Source organism: Coffea arabica, chromosome 10e, assembly GCF_036785885.1.
Source record: "Coffea arabica cultivar ET-39 chromosome 10e, Coffea Arabica ET-39 HiFi, whole genome shotgun sequence".
Lineage (NCBI taxonomy): Eukaryota > Viridiplantae > Streptophyta > Magnoliopsida > Gentianales > Rubiaceae > Coffea > Coffea arabica.
This window is the reverse complement of record NC_092328.1, coordinates 2213218-2234909: the sequence shown is the minus strand read 5'-3', so window position 1 is coordinate 2234909 and position 21692 is coordinate 2213218. Positions and strand designations below refer to the sequence as shown.

The 21692-nt window shown below is 32.9% G+C and overlaps 2 protein-coding genes and 1 long non-coding RNA gene across 4 annotated transcripts; 2 read left to right on the top strand and 1 right to left on the bottom strand.

The window, feature by feature from the left end:
* Positions 1-3448: 3448 nt before the first annotated feature.
* LOC113711628 (uncharacterized) lies at positions 3449-7203 on the top strand. The gene is made up of 5 exons (XR_011821766.1): positions 3449-3714; positions 3805-3896; positions 4007-6435; positions 6526-6681; positions 6882-7203. It is a non-coding gene; the product is annotated as an uncharacterized lncRNA (long non-coding RNA).
* Positions 7204-12247: 5044 nt separating this feature from the next.
* LOC113712912 (uncharacterized) lies at positions 12248-16357 on the top strand. 2 transcript variants are annotated; one of them, XM_072067944.1, is made up of 7 exons: positions 12248-12911; positions 13003-13126; positions 13857-13924; positions 14551-14727; positions 15013-15111; positions 15233-15478; positions 15847-16357. In XM_072067944.1, exons 3-7 carry the CDS (start codon positions 13865-13867, stop codon positions 16132-16134), a joined length of 870 nt encoding a protein of 289 aa, XP_071924045.1. In that variant the 5' UTR covers positions 12248-12911; positions 13003-13126; positions 13857-13864; the 3' UTR covers positions 16135-16357. The 2 variants fall into 2 exon arrangements, with proteins under 2 accessions (XP_071924045.1, XP_027092349.1); XM_027236548.2 differs by lacking the exon at positions 13003-13126 and having other exon boundaries at positions 12248-12485.
* Positions 16358-16800: 443 nt separating this feature from the next.
* On the bottom strand, positions 16801-21431 carry LOC113712684 (uncharacterized protein At1g01500-like). The gene is made up of 3 exons (XM_027236193.2): positions 21095-21431; positions 19382-20193; positions 16801-17365 (listed from the first exon to the last, which is right to left on the bottom strand). The coding sequence occupies exons 2-3, from the start codon at positions 20081-20083 to the stop codon at positions 17132-17134; spliced, it is 936 nt and encodes a 311-aa protein (XP_027091994.2). The 5' UTR covers positions 20084-20193; positions 21095-21431; the 3' UTR covers positions 16801-17131.
* Between the last annotated feature and the right edge of the window lie 261 nt (positions 21432-21692).

The window sequence follows — 21692 nt, the reverse complement described above, 5'->3', positions numbered from 1 at the left end:
AAAATTCGAAAGCGAAAAACCAAATCAAACCTTCAAAAACAAAGAACCAAAACAAACCATCAAAACCCTAGAGCACGACGAAACCTCCTCTTTCTCCTCCTATTCATTAGCATCAGCATCAGTAGCAGCAATTGTTATAGGCAACAATGGAGACCTCTTAATATAGATTTTACTTTACTAACCTAGAAAATCCCTCAATCGTTTCTGGTCCGTGTCCAAGCAGTGACTTTCAATCATATGCAGCCCCGACTTTAGGCATATCCATTATATTGTTGCCTCTGCAACATTGGTTTTCAAATGCTAATTTCAGTAGTAAGCATAAAATTAATTAAAAAAAATATCTAAATTGAAGAGATAATTAATATAAGTGTATATCCACATTGTAATTTTTTTGGCGTACAGTAAATGAAGTGTAATTAAAGTGTTGGGAGCACTGGTTGAGAGCACTTGTTAGAAAAATCTTTGGTAAATTTGGAATTAAGAATAGCATGAATCATAACATGAAGTCCTAGTGGATGTTAGTTTGATTTGCATTTGATTTTATCAACAAACCTCATAAAAAAAGGATGTATATGTTTGCATATTGAATTTAAGCAAGTCAGAGAAGCAGAGTTTTCAAAATATCCAATTTAAGCTTAAAGTTTTGAATATAGAATTTGAATATGGTTATCTCCATGGACTTTAGTTAAAATCCTTACAAGTTTTTTGATGAAAAGTCAACCCATAACCTCAACACAATATATATATATATATATATATATATATATATATATATATATATATATCCAAATTCTCTGGTGATGTATCTTTGCATTGCCATTAGCATATCCCTATTCCTCTTTGACGTTCTGATTTTAATTTTTGCAAATTTTCAATTTTCGATTTGAAAATCTTTATCAATTGTTAATTTCTTTTACACAAATCTAGTAGCTAGTTTCAGAATTATTTTCTAGTAAGACAAGTCATTGCACCGCTAGATCTGCTAATCATTCCAGTTTTAAACCCCAATAATAATGATGAAATCTATTAAAATGGATTCAATGTCCAAAAAAATTCAACCAGATATGTAATAAATTAAGGTGAGAATTTGATGGAGTGGATCCAAAAAACACAAGTTAGGTCCTCTGTCGCCCCATCACCCTTAAGATGCAGTCCTCGTCAAAAGGTCAAACAAACCACTGTGAGAGTACGTAGAAGGCCAGAAACCATATGAAAACATGAAAATCAAAAGTTGGGATATGTTTGGTATTACATATCAAAATATTATTTGTTTGTATTAGAATATATTTTATATTTTTAATTATTTTTTATTTCATGTGTATTATATCCTAAAACGTACTATCATATTTATTTCAAAAAATCTCCTACTCGAATATACCACATTCGGATCCAATTTCAATTTCAACAGTAGTATAATTTTGTTCTTATAGGAGGATCGTGGCGTGGATCAAGAAAACGGGTCCTAAAGTTTCAGTCTCTAAATTATTTATGTTAGATATGGAGCATCCAGCATTTGTTTCCATTTTGTATACGGGTAACGTAACTTTTATCATTAATGCAGAGGGCAGATTTAATAAAAATGATGATGTTTTTAATTAGAAAAAATCGTTCAAAACGTTATTCACATTTTGCAGAATGATTTTTGTTGTTCCTTACTTTTAAAAGTGTACTTTTACGTCCCTTACAAATTCATATTGATTAAATTTAATCCTTATCTAGGTTTTCGACTAGTTTTTTGTTGGAATCCACCACGTGCCTTGCACGTGATTATTTTTTAACGGTAAAATTGTCAAATCGAAATTTACATAATTCAATTTATAGTCTCTCACATTTTATAAAATGAATTTTTTTGTCACTCACATTTTACAAAATGAATTGTTTCATCCCTCACATTTCACAAAATGAATTTTTTCATTCCTCATATTTTACAAAATAAATTTTTTTATTTCTCATTGTTCATGTGTATGAATAATTTTTTTTAAAACTAATTTATATATCTATTTGATCTCACCTGAACAATACGAATAGCATGTGATATATCTCTATTTAATTTTCGCCTAAACATACTGTTTATGTGAAATTAAAATAGATATATACAGGGGTTTAAAAAAATTTTCAGTTTTTCATTCATGTTTATTCCTTTTACTCGAAAATTGAAAACAAATAAAATATTTAATTTTAAACATTATCAAGTGTTTATATCGAATTAAATTTAGACAGAAAAAATAAACAAAGGAAAAGTATGACAAAAAGAAGTAAGTAATTGACACTTTTAAATTTTAAAATAATCATAAGGTAAGAAATTCAACCGTTGGTCTTAAAGGTAGCGAATAAAATTTCAGATTTAAATTATAATTTGTTAGCATAACTATAGAATTCGAATTAATATCGATTAATTAGATACTCTTATTAAACAACTCAATAAATAAATTATTATTAAAATAGAAAAGACTACAAATATTGAATAGATTCACATGGTGAAATCACACACACACACACACACACACACACACACATATATATATATATAGGTTTAAAACAAAATTATTAGATATAAACCCATGTATATATCGATCTGTTTAGGTGAAATCAAATAGAGATATATTACATATTATTTGTACTGTTTAGATGAAATCAAATAGATATATTCATGAATTTAAAAAAATAAAAACTATTCGTACATGTGATCAATGAGAGATAAAAAAAATTCATTTTGAGAAATCTGAAGGATGAAAAAATTTATTTTGTGAAATGTAAGGGACTATAGATAGATTATATAAATTTTGATTTGACAATTTTGCTCCTAAAAAATGATCACATGCAAGACATGTAATAAATTCCGGTCAAAAATTAGTCGAAAATCTAGATAGGGACTAAATTTGATAAACGTGAATTTGTAAGGGACGTAAAAGTATACTTTTAAAAGTAAAGAATGAAAAAGTCATTTTATAAAATATGAGGGACGTTTTGAACTATTTTTCTTTTAATTAAGAGAAAAAAAGTAGGATAAGTATTGAAAAGCGTATAAATGGGATTGGTCTAAATTGGCGATTAGGGACCACAAACAGAGAAACAAATTATTTTAACGGATACTTTGTAAGGCCAAGCTGAAATCCAAACTTATCACGTAACCGTGAGAATCACGTTTATTTTGTTTTTCTTTTTTGTCGTGAGAAGCAAGTTGGGACACGTCTCAACTTATTCCATCCCAGTCACAAAAAAAGAAAATCAATTAGGACGGCATCGAGAATCTTCCCACCGCTTAAACCCAATAACAGCCGTCCGATTGAATTGGCCAGCTCATAATGTCGTAGTCAACCACAAACACCACCCACCGATATCCACGTCCACGCTTATTCTTAGCCGTTAAAATAATAACCCATCTCTCATTGCTAGCCGTCCGATCTTATCCCCACCTCAATAAATTATCGTTTTCTTCTTCATTTCCCTGTCTCCTCTGCTTTATCTTTCAGCTACCATTTCGCAACCTCTCCAGAGCCTTCTGACTTATGAGTTTTTCTTAGATCTATCCGTCCTCGCTACTCCTCTCCAATTTATCTCTCCCGATCTGAATAGATCGTTTGATGATCTATAGATTGACTATGGCATCGAGCAGTTTTGAGGATTGGTCCGGCTTATGTCGAGTTTTCTATTTGACTTATAAGCCGGCGGATGTCCAATCGGATTTGAAGTATTTTTGGGAGATTGATTGAGGTTCGTTCTGAATCCTTGGCGATGAGGTTAATTTTCTTGTTTTCTCGCTTATATATCTGTATTAATTATGTGTTATTGTTTGTGATGTAGAGGCTGGTCGTTATTTTAATTGGGTTCGAAGTATTTGGGACGGAAATTCGAAAGATTTTCTAAGGCTCGTGACAATTAAGATTTTGGTTGAGGTATTTTATTTTATAATTGTTCTACTTGGGGATGTTTTATTTTCTTGTACAAATGATTTAGAATTCCGGTATATTTGTCAATTTAATTCAATTTTGTGATTATCGTGCAGCTTGTCAAGAAGATTGGGCTGTGATGAATAGTAAGCTACGAAAGGTCTACGAGATCTGTTAGATCGGTTCGGACCTTTAAGATCCGAGAAGTCCAAAGTACGAAGATGATCGATCGGAAAGGGAGCTTCTGCATGGGGTAACGAAGCCTATGATCAATTAAACGGAGGTTTAGTTATCTGATCCACCGGTTGTTTAATTCTAGTTAATTTAATCATTGATAATTTGCATGGTGAATTAGATGGCATGTGTTTCTACATGTATTGAAGTCAATGAAGAAATACATCGAAGAGTCAGGAGAGAGAGAGTGGAAAAAAATGTGACGAGTTCATGTCCATGCCGACCTTTGCCATGCTGGGTGCGCTCGCATGGCAGGTCAAAAGATGCCTAATAAAAATTTACTTTTTGGTGTTTGAGGGAAGATGGCACGGGGTTTTGCCCGGCTCTTCCCTCCTGTGTGCGCGTGTCCTGTTGTTTATCTTTTGTTTCTTTATTTCCTTGTGAACTCCCGCCTGCGATCCTTCGAAAGTGGTGGCTTGGTTCGTTCCTTGAATGGTATGATGCTTTTAATCGAACCCATTCAAGGCGGAGCAAGACCACCTTGAGCAAATGGTTGCATCTCTCAGCAAGCTAGGATATGTCTCCAGATCCACAGCACTCACTGCAAAAGGTACTCCAATTAATGTTTTCCGTCCGTTTTTTACCTCGCAATCCCATCTATGCCGTATCTAAGCATTACGTTACTCTTATACCTTTATCCCCTTATCTAGCAATTTAACTGAGCAGTTAAATGTCGATTAGAACCGTTTTAATTTTGTTAAATGAAGTGAAAACTAAATATCAACTATCTAAGTTTGCCTTCATTTTCCACATAAAAGATTGTATTGTTAATATGTTATTTCTAGTTTGCAAGTTTGCAGTTACTATATTTTAAACAAGGATTCTACAGTGAAGGCTGAATAATTTTTTTTGGAAGAAGAGTGAACAGTAATTTGTAACTCTACTAAAATAGGTCGTCATTTTCTACACACAAGATTATAGTGTTAATATGTAATCATTACTTTTGTTATAATGTTTTAACGAAGAATTCAGCAGTCAATCTTCATTTTGGTATGAACTATTGACGGTTGAATCTGGTTGCGGCACGTCTTGAATCGGATAACCTGTCATTTTCATATCAGGAAATGGAAATTTTCTCCTGCACAATTTACCAATAGCTTCGTGCTGCAATATTGCCTGTAAGAACTTTAATTATTGGTCTAACTATAGATTAAAATGAACTGAAAATTGAAACTACTATTCAGGTATCTATTTTTGTTAAAGATAAAAGGCAGAGCACCGATTGGTCCAAGTGCCTTTCACTTTTTCATTTTTAACCATACAGATTCCTCTCTTGAGAGATGGTAACTTGCCTCAGCTCTCATAGTTATCGTGACTAACGAAGACTAACAAGGATTCTTGCATGAAATAATTTCGTAATTTTCACTTAGAAAATCTAAATGTAATATGTACTGGATTGCTTTCTGCCAAAAACAAATATTTTTGTTAATTGCACTTATCTTGGGAGTACGAAGGCCCAAGATCACAAGTAGATTTTATGTTGAAGAATTATGTTCAAATTATCGTTAAGGAGTTTAATTCAAGGCAATTAATGTACGCTTAGGGAGTGATCACTGACGCCAGTAATTGTGACTCATTTTTAACTCAGCAGATTCTTAACTTGCCTTTGAGAATGATTATTCTCTCTCCTTTTAATGCTGTCTTTGGAGTAATTCAATAATGTCCTTAGATTTTATGTAACGGTAGGGCAGATCAGTTGATCTTTACATGCTCTGGGACATTGTTGTCGTTAAGTGAGCATGTTGAATGGTCTTGACACTGTCATCGTTGCATATTGTATTTGTAGATGAATTTTATGTAGGAATTGGGCATTTAGCATGTATAATGGGTTGGTGCTATTGCCGGTGCTGGATACAGAGTTTTCCAATGTATGTGCGAAATCACAGGATTACAGGAAGTTTACTTGCTTATTGTGGAATATAAGCTTTAAATTTTGCGTGAATGGTGCTGTTTCAAAATATGAGGATTGAGTTGCTGATCAGAGACTGAAGACTGAGAAGAGGAGCGGCTGCAATGCAGGAATTCAATGTTGGTAGATTCTGGATGTTGCTGCTGAATGAGAGACCAATCCATACCATCAAGGACGCCTTGCAGAAGATTGCCTAATAACCGTGGGGAAAGGCTTACGGGGAAAAATTTGCATAATGGTTGGATTGGAGTCAACTCGTAGGCCGTTCCTTCTAAATTTGTTGGGGGCGTTCAGCGTTTTCCCAGGTGCTACATGCTTTCCCCGCATATGGTAAAGCAGGCTATGTGAAGCTGTCATCTTGATTCTGCTTCCTTGCTGCTGCATGTTGTGCTTCATGCTGAGGTACAAATACACTAAATTGGTGGTTGTCTATTGAGGTTCCCCTGGTACTTTACATCAAAGCTGAAAAGGATTCCTACAAAAATAATGTAGGGTTACTATGCTGGAGACAATCTCATATTTTCACATTTTGTCGTGCTGAAGTCCCGTGTGTTTCTCAATTGTGTATCTTCCCGAGTGATCAAGGTTATATAGATGTCACTATCAAGTCAACGATTCCCAAATGTTTATCTACGGCAAGCGATCAAGGTATAGATGGCACTTTTCAAGTTCTCGAATGTTTAATGTTCGCAGTAGGTGCCATTCTTTTTTTAATTTCTATTGGTGATGTTTAATCTCCTCTCCTACTTGTTTCAGTAATCTGTTTTTAAAGAGTTCTGGTAGATGGCAGATTTTTCTTTGGGGATGTCTGAATTTGTTGAGATTTACGCTTTGTTTCTGCTCCCTAGTTTTCTGCAGGTGTAATTGAATGTCGTCTCTCTCAGGGGGCCCGTGACACTATGAAAAGGCATATGTAACCATGTGTCGAAGTGACCCATATGTGGCACGTTACGTCTGCATGTTGTCATGGGTGGCTGTTCTTTTGACTTTAATTTGCATTTTTGTCATTCAAATTGGATATTTGTTCTAAGGGCTGTAATTGTGTGTTGTTTTGAGTTTTCGGGATTTTGTCATTCAAATTGGCATTTTTGGGATTTTGTCGAGTTTGTCAGGTGGACGGCTTTATGGGCAAAAGTGGAATATTATGGAGAAAGTGATATTTTTAGCCTCTTTGGATCGATCATCAAATAATAATATAGTTTGCCTAAGTGACCTTTTCTGACAAAAAAAATCATCGGCTTCATCAAAATTGTAACTTAGAGATCATTTTGCCGAGATAATCCATAGAGGATGGAAGCCCTAAAATTGATGTTTACCCTTTTGCTTGAGGGCCTGTAGGCCGGTATGGTTGATGGGACGAGTTTCAACTATTTTTCCGAATTGAATGTCTTAATTTAGATACTATTTGGTTTTGTCAAACTGAAGTTTATGAAACGAGTTTCATTGTGACTGGGGAAGTGGATCGGTAAAAATCTAGAGCAAGTAGAGGAAGACCGTCAGTAAATTATCGGTAATCTCTGAGAAAATGTTATGAAGCTTATAATTTAATTTACCCGAAGAAGTATACCAAGTAGTATAACTGTATCTTGTTGCTCTGGAAGGGTCCATAAGCTCAAAGCCTGGTAGAGCGCTCAAGTGTAAATTCATTTGAGAGGATGGTGGTTCGAGTCCACCTGGATCCAAATCTTTTGTTTATTTGTTCCAGTGTGCATGAATGTTGTAGACAAGGCATGTGTGAGGGCATTAAGATTAATATATATTTCTTGGTGTAGTTTCAAAATTGGCTGATGGTGATTTGAAAAAAAAAAAGGGCTAACGGTTTTGGTAGCTCAACGTTCTTTATTGTCTTTTACTGTATGTTTTTCAATAATGTGTTTCTGGTAAATTATCTTGTCTTCTCGCTCAAATAAAAATAAACAGAAGAAAAAAATAACCTGGTTTTTTTTCCCTAGAGCATAGCAAAAAAAAAAAAAAAATTTAAGATGGATATTTTTTCTAGAGCATAGCAAAAATAAATTTTAAACTAAACTATTTGAAATTTCCTTAATTAGATCATTAAGCTTTTTGTTTTCTTTTTATTTTCAACTTTTTGATTTGTTAGAATAGTCATTTAACTTGTGACAACTTAAGTTTTCTATGCCGTCCAACAGATAAAAGTTTTAACCTTTAATCATTCAACAAATGAAAAAAAGAATTTGAGGTATTATCACTTTACCCCTTAACATAATTAACATATGGTGTCATTATCAATTTTTTTTTAATGTTACTTTTTAATCAATTTATCTTTAATATTAACAGTCAAATTAATTTCATTTTTAGTCATTTTATTTTTAATACTAACGGTCAAATTAATTACATTGTCAATTTTTTAATGTGATTTTTTAATCACTTTAACTCTAACACTAATGATCAAATTTTTATTATTCTACCTCATATATTATAGCCTTATTATCAATTTGTCCCTAGAATTATATTTTAAACTATTGATCCCACTATTAAACCAACTTAATAAGTCAAAAAAAATTTAAAAAAAAATATCTTTCTTTTTGTATAACAAAAAGAATAAAAAAAATTTGAAGTGGCTCTTTTCTTTATTATAAAAAAAAAAGTCAGAACATTAATCTCTTTCTTCTTAATAATTTTATTAATATTAAAAACAAATATAAAAGTAGAGAGAGGGAGAGAGAAAACTTAATCCTTTTTTTTTTTTTCTAAAATACAAATAGAAAAGAATTCGATATCTTTTTTGTCACAAATGCGACTACTAAAGCAAACAATAAACTACGTAACTCTCAAATGTGGATGGACTCAATTCTATCTTAATTGAATCCTTGTGCTCGTCGTGGCATGCCATGTCCTATTTGTTGGTGTCTTCTGGAATATTAACCTACCACTTGGTTTCCAAAGTGTTTTGGGTGTGTTTGGATCCCTTGTTTTTGGGACTGTTTTTGAAAAATTGTTTTTCACATTCCAAATGCTACAGTAAATGTGTATTTCTAAAACAACTCCAAAAACACCATATCCAAACATTATATCAAAAACAACTACATATGTATATTTCAATTTCTATATTTCAATTATGTATATTATATATATATATTATATTATAGTAATATAAATTGAAATATACAAATTGAAAATTATATATATTATATATTATATAAATATTTATATAAATTAATATTATACATAATATTGTATATTATACATATATAATATACATAATATGTAATATTGTATACATAAATGTGTAAATATTTATACATAATATATTATGTACATTATATTATTATTGTATAATATTATTATGTACATTATTGTGTATAATAATGTTATGTATAATATATAATATACATAATATGTAATAATGTAATAATGTATATTATTATAATATATTATATCATGTATATTATATTATATATATATATATACAACATTATGTATATTATACAAATTGAAAATTATATATTATATATTATATGAATATTTATATAATGAAATATACAATAAATATTACAAATTGAAATATTATATAAACACCATATTTATAATATTATAATATTTATAGTTAATATTAATGTATATTATTTATATTAAATATTTATATATTTATTTATACATATTATAAATATATTTATATATTTATATATTTATATGAATATTATATATTATATAAATTATATATAATATAACATATATTATATATTATATATATTATACGTTTATATAAATGTACATTTATACATAATATATATATTAATGTATATTTATAATATACATTTATATTATGTATTATATATAATATAATAAATTTATAATATATTTATACATTTATATTAATATACATAATATTAATTTTATATTTATACATAATATTAATACATTTGTACATTTATATTAATTATATTAATACATTTATACTTACTATTAATATATATTAATAAAATTATAATTTATACATTTATATAATATTCATTTGTAATTTATACATTTATAATAATATATACTTATACATTTATAAATATATTTATATTACCTAATATATATAATATAATACATTTATATATTTTTATATAAATACAAAAATATATTTATTTATAAATATTTATAAGTGTATTATAAATGCATAAATGTATATTTATATAAAAATATATAAATTATAATTTATATTTTATATTTTATACATTTATATAATATTCATTTATAATTTATACATTTACAATAATATACACTTATACATTTATAAATATATTTATATTATGTATTATATATAATATAATAAATTTATAATACATTTATATATTTTATATAAATATGTAAATATATTTATTTATAAATATTTATAAATGTATTATAAATGCATAAATGTATATTTATATAAAAATATAAAAATTATAAATTATAAATTGTAATTTATACATTTATATAATATTCATTTATAATTTATACATTTATAATAATATACACTTATATATTTACAAATATATTTATATTATGTATTATATATAATCTAATACATTTATAATACATTTATATATTTTTTAGCGAATATATAAATATATTTATTTGTAAATTTTTATAAATGTATTATAAAAGCATAAATGTATATAAAAATAAAAATTATAAATTATAAATTATAAAAATACCCAAAAATATGTTTTAAAAATACCTCTAAAAATAATCCAAAAAAATCTCCAGTAAAAGTTTTTCATATAGTTTTTGAAAAACAACTCCAAAAACAACTAATCCAAACAGACTTGTATTTCAAAAACAAAATGCTACGGTGCTGTTTTTGAAAAACAACCCAAAAAACAGTTAATCCAAACGGAGCTTTTGTCTTTTACTGCTATTGATTGAGTTTCGCTATTCATTTCCCTTTTTTATGTTTTGGCAAGTCTTTGGGGTTTCTTGACCATTTAGCAGTAGTAGTATTTCGGTGTATTCTTTCTAGAAGGACCCTGTACTGATAAAACGGAGAAAAGAAAAAGTGGGTGCCAATTAGTCAAGAACAGGCGCCGATAGCACATTAATAAGGGTCTTTCTTTTTTGAGTGTGGACCAATTGACGTTTCCAAGCACAGCGTTGACTAATTCAAGATGGGTACAATTTTTGTGCTCATTCGGACCGAACTTGCTCTAGGGGTAATAGTGAACCATAAAAATTTTCTCGAATTTATCGATTCTCTTTTTTTCTTTTTTTCGTCCTCTTTCCAATGGCATTTGTCAATTTTTTATGTATAATGCCCCTGAAAAATCGTAGAGATCACATTTTCAATTCATTTACCTAAAAATTGTGTTTCAAATGACTATATGCTTTCTGGATGGCCGCAAACATTTTTTAGGCACACTACCAATAAAATCAGCTTACTCGGTATTTTTAAAAAAAATCTAAAAAATTTAAGAAATGACTAGATATTTTTTCTCTTTAAGATTAGGATTCATTTTCTATATACTAATAGTGTTATTATTAATTGCACGATAATTAATTTAAATTTAAATTTAAAATCTAAATTTTACATATGTACGATGCATCTGACTGTAATTGTGTAAATATCGTATATAATATTAACTAAATAATATTTTACTTGCATTATAAATATATTTCAAAATATTTTATATTTTTAACTTCCTTTTTATCTCATATAAATCACATAATATCACAAAATATACTACAATATCTTTCCAAATAATTTTTTCAAACAATCTCTAACCCAAACACACCCAAAAGGATTAACCTAGCTAATTTGCTACACTACATAAGAAAAAGAAAAACATAGAATAGAACCCACCAGAAAAAATGAACAATGCCAGCTTTTTTTTGCAAATATTCCAAGGAATTTGCTCAGGTTTTTCAAGTCAAGGGTAATGTGGCAGTTGCAGTGTTTTTCCTCGCTTCCTCAATTCCTGGTGGCAAATATGTGAAGGTCCCTTTGACAAAAGAAAAAAAAATATATATATATATATATATATATGTGAAGGTCCCTTGACTTCGAGGTGCAGATCTCTGATCATGACAGCCCCCCTGCGTCGCACATCCCATGAATGATCAACGCAAGAAATTACTCTTTTAAAATTTGACTTAAACTGTGCCGTTCGATTGGTTGCTGTGACGATTAACAATCTGACCAATCTGTAATTATAGCAAATGTTCTTCAGGGGACGGAATACCGTACCATTATCGTTAGAATTACAGAATTAACTCTCCCACAAAAATCCCATTCCCATCTCTCTCTCTCTCTCTCTCTCTCTGTCTCTCTCTGCCGTGTGTATACGTAGTACACAGTACACACTATACTGGTGTGTGTGTGTGCGCGCGTTGGAGAAAATCTTGTGAGCAAACTGCTACAAGGCAAGACTAGAACCATTTGCACGATCCTGCTTAATTTGGAAATTTAAACCCACCAAGAACCTCTTCATTTCTTCACTTCTAGCCTCCCAGTTCCTGCAAACCTGGTATGATCACCGGCTGATGCTTTAATTAATTTCTTTCTTTCTTTCTTTCTTTTTTTTTTCATAGGTGTCGTTGGAGTTGGGATTTATGAATAGGGATATTCTTGCTTGAGCTTTGTTTTCCTTTTTTTTTTTCTTTTTGGGTTTTTTCTGGGCTAGAATTGAATTAATGGATCTGTTGACCCTGCGGGTTTTTGGATCTTGATTGTTGAATGTTTTCTTGAAAAGGGCTAGTTTGGTTGGTTCTAATATACAAGTTTGAAGTGAGAAAAAAAAATTGAAAGGGACTTTTTGAGAGGGAGCTGTTAACGTTGAACTATTAGTCTGTTTGCTATTTCTAAGCCCAGTTCGTTGGTGGAAATGGATATTAACTGTGAAGGAACAGAAGCCTTGGAAAAGGTTTCATTTCGGGCATTCTGTTTCTGAAAAGTACGTTTCAACCTTGATTTTTTGTTCCATCTATAGTATAAAGGCAAAAGCTTAAGACATTTTTAAATAAGTATTTGCCTTTTTAATGTAGGTTCCTATACCATTATTTTTATCGGAATTCAGGAATTCATTGCTTTGGCACTGCTTTTATCAGAATTTCTCAGTTCATTTCTTTGAGATTTCCTTGGGATGGGTTAGCTCTGGTGTATGATGAGGTAAAATATTAAATTTTGTGCTTAGGATATAGTATTATGTGTGCGTGTATGATGATCATATTCTTGGTGGTAGGAGGAGGTTGAAAGAGTTAGCAGCTTAATAGCTACGCTTGGATCACAATAATAATTCTTTTATTTGTGGTCTGTTGGTTCCTCACCTGGGCTACCATCCATTCACTGTTACTCTTATTTTCTTGCAATTACTCATATAATATTTCAGGGCTAAAATAAAAGTTGCAGTCTTCTGCATTGGAGAATGGGCTGGTGTAAACATTGTTGAATTGTTTCGGACCGAGGGCTTTCTCCTATACTAAGTAGATCTAGTTTTAACAGTTGATATATACTTCAATTTGTAGAAGTGCATAACTTAATATTTTGGGCCAAAAGTGATCATGTTAAAAACTTTACACTTCATATTAGTCAATGTGGAGGTGAGCTCGTGTGTTACTTTCAAGTGTCACTGTATGTCTCTGACATTCAAGTGTCACTGTAAGTCTGTGACATTCTATGTGTTGAGGTGAGCTTATATGCACGTTTCGAAGCACTAGGATGACCTATGACCTGAGATTTTTTTTTTTACTGATTTCTATATGCGAATTAGCTGTTGCTGGAGCGTATTAATTCTGTCTGCCTCAGTTTCACAGTCAGCATTCAAAGTTGATATGAATTGCTGAAATGATAAATTCACTAAATATAATTGCTGTTGTTCAATGTGGATTGACTCCTCTAGCTCTAGCAATGTTTCGTCGGTGGAACAATTCACATCACGAGAAGGATTCTGATGAGCAGCAGGAAAAGGTATTGAGAAGTGTTAAAATGCATAATTCATTTAACTTCTTAAATAAACTAATTCATAATTTGGCTGCTTATCTGTAGGAAGATTTTTTTTTGCTTTTTAATACTGTTATTTGTGGGTTTCAATGTTTATTTTGCTGCAGCTATTCTCATCTTTTTTGGCGCACGCATGATTTTTGGTCGTTTCACTGGTCATGCGTTTGTGAATAAGCCAATGAGAAACTATTTGTTAGTAGGTCTAATGTCCAGAATTTTAGTTGGAATCATCTCTAGTAGCCATTTCAATTAAGTCTGCAAAGATATGGTCCTGGTCTGAATAGGTTTTAGTCCTTTTGCTTGGAATTTATGGTCTATTGACTCTAAAGTTTTAGTACAAAATGGGCTATATCACCTATTACCTAGACATTTATCATTACATTACTGGGCTGGCTCCCAGTAAATACAATCTTTTGTCAGATAAAAGTAATTTGTAACTTTACGTGCAACTACATAAATTGACTTACTTTTCTCATTTGACATTTAAATATTGACTTTGAACCCAAGTTTGGAGGTAAAAAGTGTTGTTGGTTTCATTGACGACTGCGGTCATTCCTCTTATGAATACTACTAATTTTGTGGTATGCTTGCAGGTTACTGAACTTAAGGCTGCTTTGGGTCCTTTATCGGGACGTGGTTTACAGTATTGCAGTGATGCGTGCTTGAAGAGATACTTGGAAGCCAGAAGCTGGAATGTAGATAAAGCAAAAAAGATGTTGGAGGAGACATTAAGATGGAGGTCAACCTACAAGCCAGAAGAAATTCGCTGGGTAAGAATTTAGCTTTTTGTTCATCTTTTTCATCCTTTATTCCTAATAGTTCTTTTGTTGTGACAATTCATAAGCAAACCTGCTCAATGCATGTCTTAGAGGAATCAATGATGAAATACATATTAGAATCAGACAGAATTTGTTTTATCAAAATTTTGAAATGAAATATTTATTTTTTTCCTCAAATATGTTTCCCAGATTTCTATGCTTTCTCATATCTCGTTCTCTCCAATATGCTGAAAATTGTGCATAATATAACTTTTCTATAACCATCAAACTTGTTAGCATGAGGTTGCTGTTGAGGGTGAGACTGGAAAGGTATTTAGAGCTAATTTTCATGACCGCCATGGAAGGACCGTTCTTATTCTGAGACCTGGAAAGCAGGTGAAGTCCTTGGACTACCAAATTCTAGCGTAGATTCCTTCAAATGATTTATTTTGAGTATCGGTTTGGTTTCTTTCTTCTGCGTAACGTGATCATCAAGGGATGCTGTTAAATGTTGCAGAACACAACATCTATCGACAACCAGATTAGACATCTGGTGTATCTCATCGAAAATGCCATCCTTAATCTGCCTGAAGGTCAAGAACAGATGGCTTGGTTAATAGACTTCACTGGTTGGTCTATAACCAATAATGTGCCAATCAAATCTGCCAAAGACACAGTAAACGTACTGCAAAACCATTACCCTGAGAGACTAGCTGTTGCATTCCTCTACAGTCCTCCACGTATTTTTGAAGCATTTTGGAAGGTCTGTAATGAGCTGAGTGGAGATCATGAGTACCACTGTTAATTTCTTTTGCAGATGTACATCACAATTGTAGTTTATTTTCGTCTCTGGGTATTTAGGGTCTTGAGCTATTGAATCTGTCTAATTTTCTTATTCTGGTTATTGCCAGCGACTAAAACCTTACACATTCAGATGCTAAAGTACCACAACTATCCAAATAAAAGTTGAAAAATAGACATAATACAATCTTCTTTATAAAGGAGCTGAGTAGGGTGGTGGGTTCTAATATTGTGGAACATCCTATAGGGGTTTCGGAACATATAACCATGTTCGGTAAAAGATTTTTGAACAACTTGCTATTTGCCTGATACGTGCTTCTGTGCTTGCAGATTGTCAAGTTTTTTTTGGATCCCAAGACTTTTCAGAAGGTGAAATTTGTGTACCCAAAAAATAAGGATAGTGTGGAGCTCATGAGGTCATATTTCGATGTGGATAATCTTCCGACAGAGTTTGGAGGAAAAGCCACGTTGCAGTATGATCATGAAGAGTTCTCAAGGCAAATGGCTCAGGATGATGTCAAAGCTGCAAAAGTATGGGGTTTTGACAAACATCCAAATGGTTTTACCGGAGCTGAGGTTGCACCTGAGCCGGAGACCCTTGCTTCGCCTGCCAGCTGAATTTCCATCTTTAATCTAGGAACGGGTGTATAATATATATTAACGATTAATGGGCTCTCCTGCTTGACGGTAGGCTGCCACACCAAGGGACCTAATAATTGTTTTAACTTGACAAAGAAAGCCAATTTCAAGGCTATTAACTTACCTATTGCTTTCCAATGCTGAAGTATTTGTTGTCCCAACGGGAGATGTTTGCTATAAAGAATTTGGATGATCTTGGTAATGTAGGGGCACAACTGTCATTGCGTTTTCCAACTTGCAAAGGTGGCCAAGCGTGCCTTGTCTCTTAGTAACTTCGGGTTCTTGCATTTCACCTCTGATGACAATTCTTCTGGGATGTGACCGTCAGTCTGAACCCATTCCGGGGGTATGGTCCATGGAAATTTTACTCAGAGAGTGCTGCTGCTGCCGGATAAAAACGATAGCTAACTGAAGTAGTTTAGGGAAATCGATGACTTCGTTTATACTGGACAAATGGCAACGAGCCTGTAAACAGCAACACTAGACAATGGAGGTGAATTTCATTAAAAGCACGGTAAGTTGCCGTCGATTATCCAGTAACTGCATGTACATTTTGAATAATTACAAAAAACTACTTCAAAGAGTTTGAGCCCCATGCGTGCTTCAAAGGTAACCAACTTGGCTCTTATCAGAACTCAGAAACCATCATCAGAAAACGCCTGCAACTTATTGCAATCCAAGATTTGGCAAAGCTATTTACAAAAATAATACAATCTTTGGAGTGCCAGTACTAAAGCTTACAGGGCATGCTATCTCTTGACACTCTTTATCAATACAAAAACACGTTCAAAGATGAAAACCCCAAAAAAAACTTGAAAAGGGAGTTTGAATATGGAAAAATACAATGTTAACCCCAACCCTTTCAACAAAAAGAGAGAAATTCACAGCTAGAATAGGCACCGAAGAGTCGAGACTCGCATACCAAGCGTATGTTAGCCTTTGGATTAGTTTTAAACAAATGGCGACGCAAAAAGAACTACATAAGCCGCCTTCTGAAGCTTCCGGTGGTGGCTTGGTACGTGCGAACGAGCAAACCCACTCCTATTCCGACTCCAAGACAAATACCGAGTCCAATGCCAACTCCGACCCTCACACCAGCATTGAACCAGGATATTTCTCCATCTTCACCTTCTATATATTCCATTCGTCTCCAGTACATATTGTTTAACTCTTCCTCACTTTCTGGTTTATAGCTTCTGTCCTCCGTTACCTGCAACAAAGTCACCAAAAGAAAGTCTTTACAGCATGCAAAGGCTGCCATTACATTGTTTAAACTCAAATGCGAAACAGTTAGTTTGTCTGACTTGCCATTCCAACTTAGATGCGGCAAATAACACTGCAAGTATTACAATCCCGGACAGACATTAGGATCACAGAAAATGCAGATTAAGTGGTCATGGCTTTTTATATACCTGATGGGAAAACATATTTATAATTTTTTTAAAAATAAATTAAGGCCAATACAAGACAATGAAAAGTAAAAGGCACAAGGCAGTTCAGATGATACCAGTTTATTAAAACCATAGTTCTAACTTGGAAGTTTATAACTCAACATAACTGCAAACAAGCAGATTTTAAGATCTAACAAGGAAAACTGAAAAAAGAAACAAACACTGTCAACAATCATAGATCAGTTACTGTCTCAGTTCTGAGCTACATCCTCATGCTACTAGTTTCTCTTGTAATCACCATCAAATCAGTTAGCAACTCAAATTCAGGTACTTGGAGAGGTTAATCCGACCAGGAATTTGGATGAGTTCCTACTTTGACCAATTCATGATAGGTCAACTAGTCCGAAAATATTCACAAAATAGATCAACACAGAGTACATATTCAGTAATCAAAATTTTTTCATGCCATCATCACATGGAAGGCTCCTTCACATTACTACACAAGAATCCACAGGATCCAATTGAAAAATATAATAACTATCCAAGTGAGAACAATTGTGTTACATACGAACAATTTTGATCATATTTTTTACAAAGTACAAGTGATAGTATGCCAAGAAGTCAAGACAGAACTTATTTATTTATTTATTTTTGGGCTACTCATGGGAAAAATGTGCAGTTTTATTTGACACACTCGGGATGCTTCAAATCTTTATAGACACAACAAATGTCATAACATTTTAACAAATTTATCATCTCTGTTGCAGAAATTGAAGTTTGTAATATAGAACTTAAAAGCAGCTCCAGTCCTCCGTAATCCGGGGCAACTGAGGTTCAGACATATTCAACAAAGTTGATTTTCTTAGATACACAGATGGGGAAAACAAGAAGTTGATTTTCAATCAGCAACTACTGACAAAATGGTGGCGGGGCCCAAAATTGAAATCACCAATCTACTTGATAGCTACTTAATGGGACCTTTGGGGGATGAGGTCCTGCATGTCAGACTCTTGCAGAGTATGGATAACATAAAATAAAAATAAAAATAAAAATTAGACTGAGCACCACTTTAAGAACTGTGCCCGACCATACCCCCATGACATGTCTAGGATAAGATTCTGTTTCACAATCCAATATCCAATTCCTAATAGAAATAGGCAAAATGAAACACAGAAACATGTTTCATAGGAGGAAGCATGGAGAAATTCCAAATAAAGGATAAGGTGACCACTGAAAGGTTCTTATGGTTATGATATATTTTATTGCATCATTAGCTCCAGATGACTCTTGAATATTTGAATATATTTTATGAAACAGCAAAACTCAGTAGAGGTTTCCTAGTCATTTGACATACATTAACTCATTTTGTTTTTGACATTTAAAAAAAAAAAAAGAGAGCGGGTAAATTTGAAATAATATACTAAAAGAAGAAAAACAAAAAGAATGAGAGAAGACAGCAGGTAAGACGCTGAAAATCCAACATAAATTTATAATCTTTTCATTAAGGACCCATGTTTTGACTTCCTGTATTTCTTTAGCATGCATTTCAAGTTGAGGTCGAATGCAGGGTTAAATGATACAGGGATACTTTCTAGTCAAAGCAAATGGTTCTTAAAAACATGAACAATTAGGAATTCAGAAACAAAATATGCATAAGTATTGAGCACCAAAACCAACATAGAAATAAAAGTTAGGCGGTGCCCACATTGGAGAATTTGGTTGCACAATCTTGAACCATCCAGACACAATATTCTGGTCCAGCACTAAACCAAAACTACAGTACAAACATGAAAAGAATGGATATCTAACATAAATCTAGACGGAAAGAATAAAACCTGCAAATCAGCTCTAGATCCATCATCCTTGTTGGTTGCTGCAGTATCATATTCCGGAATTGAATCCAGCACCACTTTTCTGTTTGGCTTCTTGCGGTGATTAAACTGCAAAGTCTTGGTTAAGATGACTGGTGCACCCAAGAAGCAACCAGCAACATAGACTTCAATGGTGGGTGACGAGGACTCGGAACTAATTATATGCTTGCCCTTCAGGAATCCTGCACCAGCACTCATCGCTGTTTCACAATTCATGCTCCATTTCCTAGGATTGCCATTATACTTCGAGGTGAAACCATTACTACATGACATCTCCAGAACCCCAGAGAGCACAAGATCTTCCTTATGGAAAACCTCAAATTTCACACTCCCTGATAACCTTATACTGTCAGTACTCACAAACGTAGCTTCTTCAGATTTTTTATCTAGCCTATCCCTTCGAAGAATGCATGATGACCCTTCTGAATAAATAGAACACCTTGCACCATTCACTTCAAGAAGAGTATCAGGGCTGAGAGGGATATGGTTGAGGGTCAGACATTCTGGGGTTGAATCATCCACCATAAAACTGCTGATTCTGACATAGAACACTCTTATATCAAGCCAAACCAATTTGCTGTGAGATTGGTAAGCAGGATGCCGTATAATCTGCATTGCAGGATCGGCTGGTTTACCATTGTTCAACGATTCATGAGAGCTGTCCATATTGTTCCAGGAGGGTGTTCAATCCTCACCAAAATCTTTGAAAGCTGGCTGACGTAAAATCATGGATAGATTCCAATCCGACGAATGTAAACAACATAGGCCGGAACATCCTGTTCCAAAATAACAAAATATTTGCTATTCAAAAAAGTAATTCACCCAATTGCTTCCAAAGAATTCTATTACCATAATAAGAGTCACTGCAGGCACTGGTCCTGCATCCAAAATCTTTTCTTATTTCTCGTGACTAGAAGCAAATAATCAGAGAACCAAAACTCCATATGCGTCTAAGAAAGAAACTAAGAATTGTCAAAGCAGTTTGTAACCTGGTTTTAGGAACAGAATCCTCGAAATCAGGAATAGAGAAGACGTAATAATAACTAAATGACGTACCCGTAACTGCACAATCTAAAAAACAGGGTGCTAAAAACCAAATGCCTCTTTTTTCTTTTTTTTTTTTTCTTTTTCCAGTCAAGAGTATTCGATCAAGATATATCAACCTCCCTTCAGGCTTAACCAAAGAACAAAGTATCAAACCTCAAAGACCAGACCAAGAACCAATCGGGAAAAATCAAAATTGTGGAAGCTAAAAAGAGAATATTTAGAGACAGCCATTTTAGGAACTCAAACAGACAGAAAAATCAGTGCATGATCTTTGCGACGCGAACCCACCATGACTTGCACGGTGATTTCAACGACAAATAAAGCAGAAACCTTTGATTTCAATCCACAAATTCTTAAGGGCCAAAGCCATCAGAAACTAAATCGAAAGCTCTCTGGCCTTTCTTTCCAGATAGACGAGGGATATATATTGAGGCATGAGAGTAAGAAGGCCAAGACAATATCCCAAAAAGGCTAACAGATCTGCCAGCAATTGACTACTTTCCACAATACAAGCATCTCAAAACCAGCCAACAACACACTCACCACCCCAAATTAGAAAATAATAATAGGAGAATAACGAACCCACAGAAAGAATAGATGAAACAATATGCATAAATATGAGAAACTTACCAAGAAAATATTGGTGCATCCAACCCCCTCCCGTTTCCCTCTTATATATATCGTTATTTCCCTGTCTCAAAAAATGCGGTATCCAAAATTCCGGCTATCTGTGGCGTATGGAATCGCTTTCAGGGCTCCAAGGCACCAGCTTTTGATGTCCTCGCCCACCCTACTTGTGGCCTTAATTTCGTACACTGACAACAAATCTAAATCTTTAGACGGCTTTCTAGCAAATCTAAACAAATTGGACTCGATGACTTATCCACTTCTCCCTTCCCGTCCAAAGTCTATGCCACTGGCCGTCAGATGCACTACAACCACTATATTTAGTCCAAGGAAAAAAAGGTCCGTTCCATTGGAACCTCCAAATATTAATTGGATCAACTTTTGGCCCTCCCATAATTAGAAATAAAAATTTGACCTCAAACCTATCAAAAAGTATCAAATTTTGGACCTTCTTTCAATTTCACTTTCACTAGTTAAGAAATTTTTGGATTGTTAATTATTTTAAATAATATTTTGCTTGAATCATAAATATATTTTTCAATCTATCTTTTTATATTTTTAATTATTTTTTTCATATACATCATATCATAAAAAATATTAT

Coding starts and splice junctions, on each gene's coding strand:
- LOC113712912 (XM_027236548.2), top strand. CDS start 13,865: ATGTTTCGTCGGTGGAACAATTCACATCACGAGAAGGATTCTGATGAG. Junction 14,728..15,012: donor AGCCAGAAGAAATTCGCTGG/GTAAGAATTTAG, acceptor CAAACTTGTTAG/CATGAGGTTGCTGTTGAGGG. Junction 15,479..15,846: donor TTTTTGAAGCATTTTGGAAG/GTCTGTAATGAG, acceptor CTGTGCTTGCAG/ATTGTCAAGTTTTTTTTGGA.
- LOC113712684 (XM_027236193.2), bottom strand. CDS start 20,083: ATGGACAGCTCTCATGAATCGTTGAACAATGGTAAACCAGCCGATCCT. Junction 17,366..19,381: donor GATCTAGAGCTGATTTGCAG/GTTTTATTCTTT, acceptor ACTTTGTTGCAG/GTAACGGAGGACAGAAGCTA.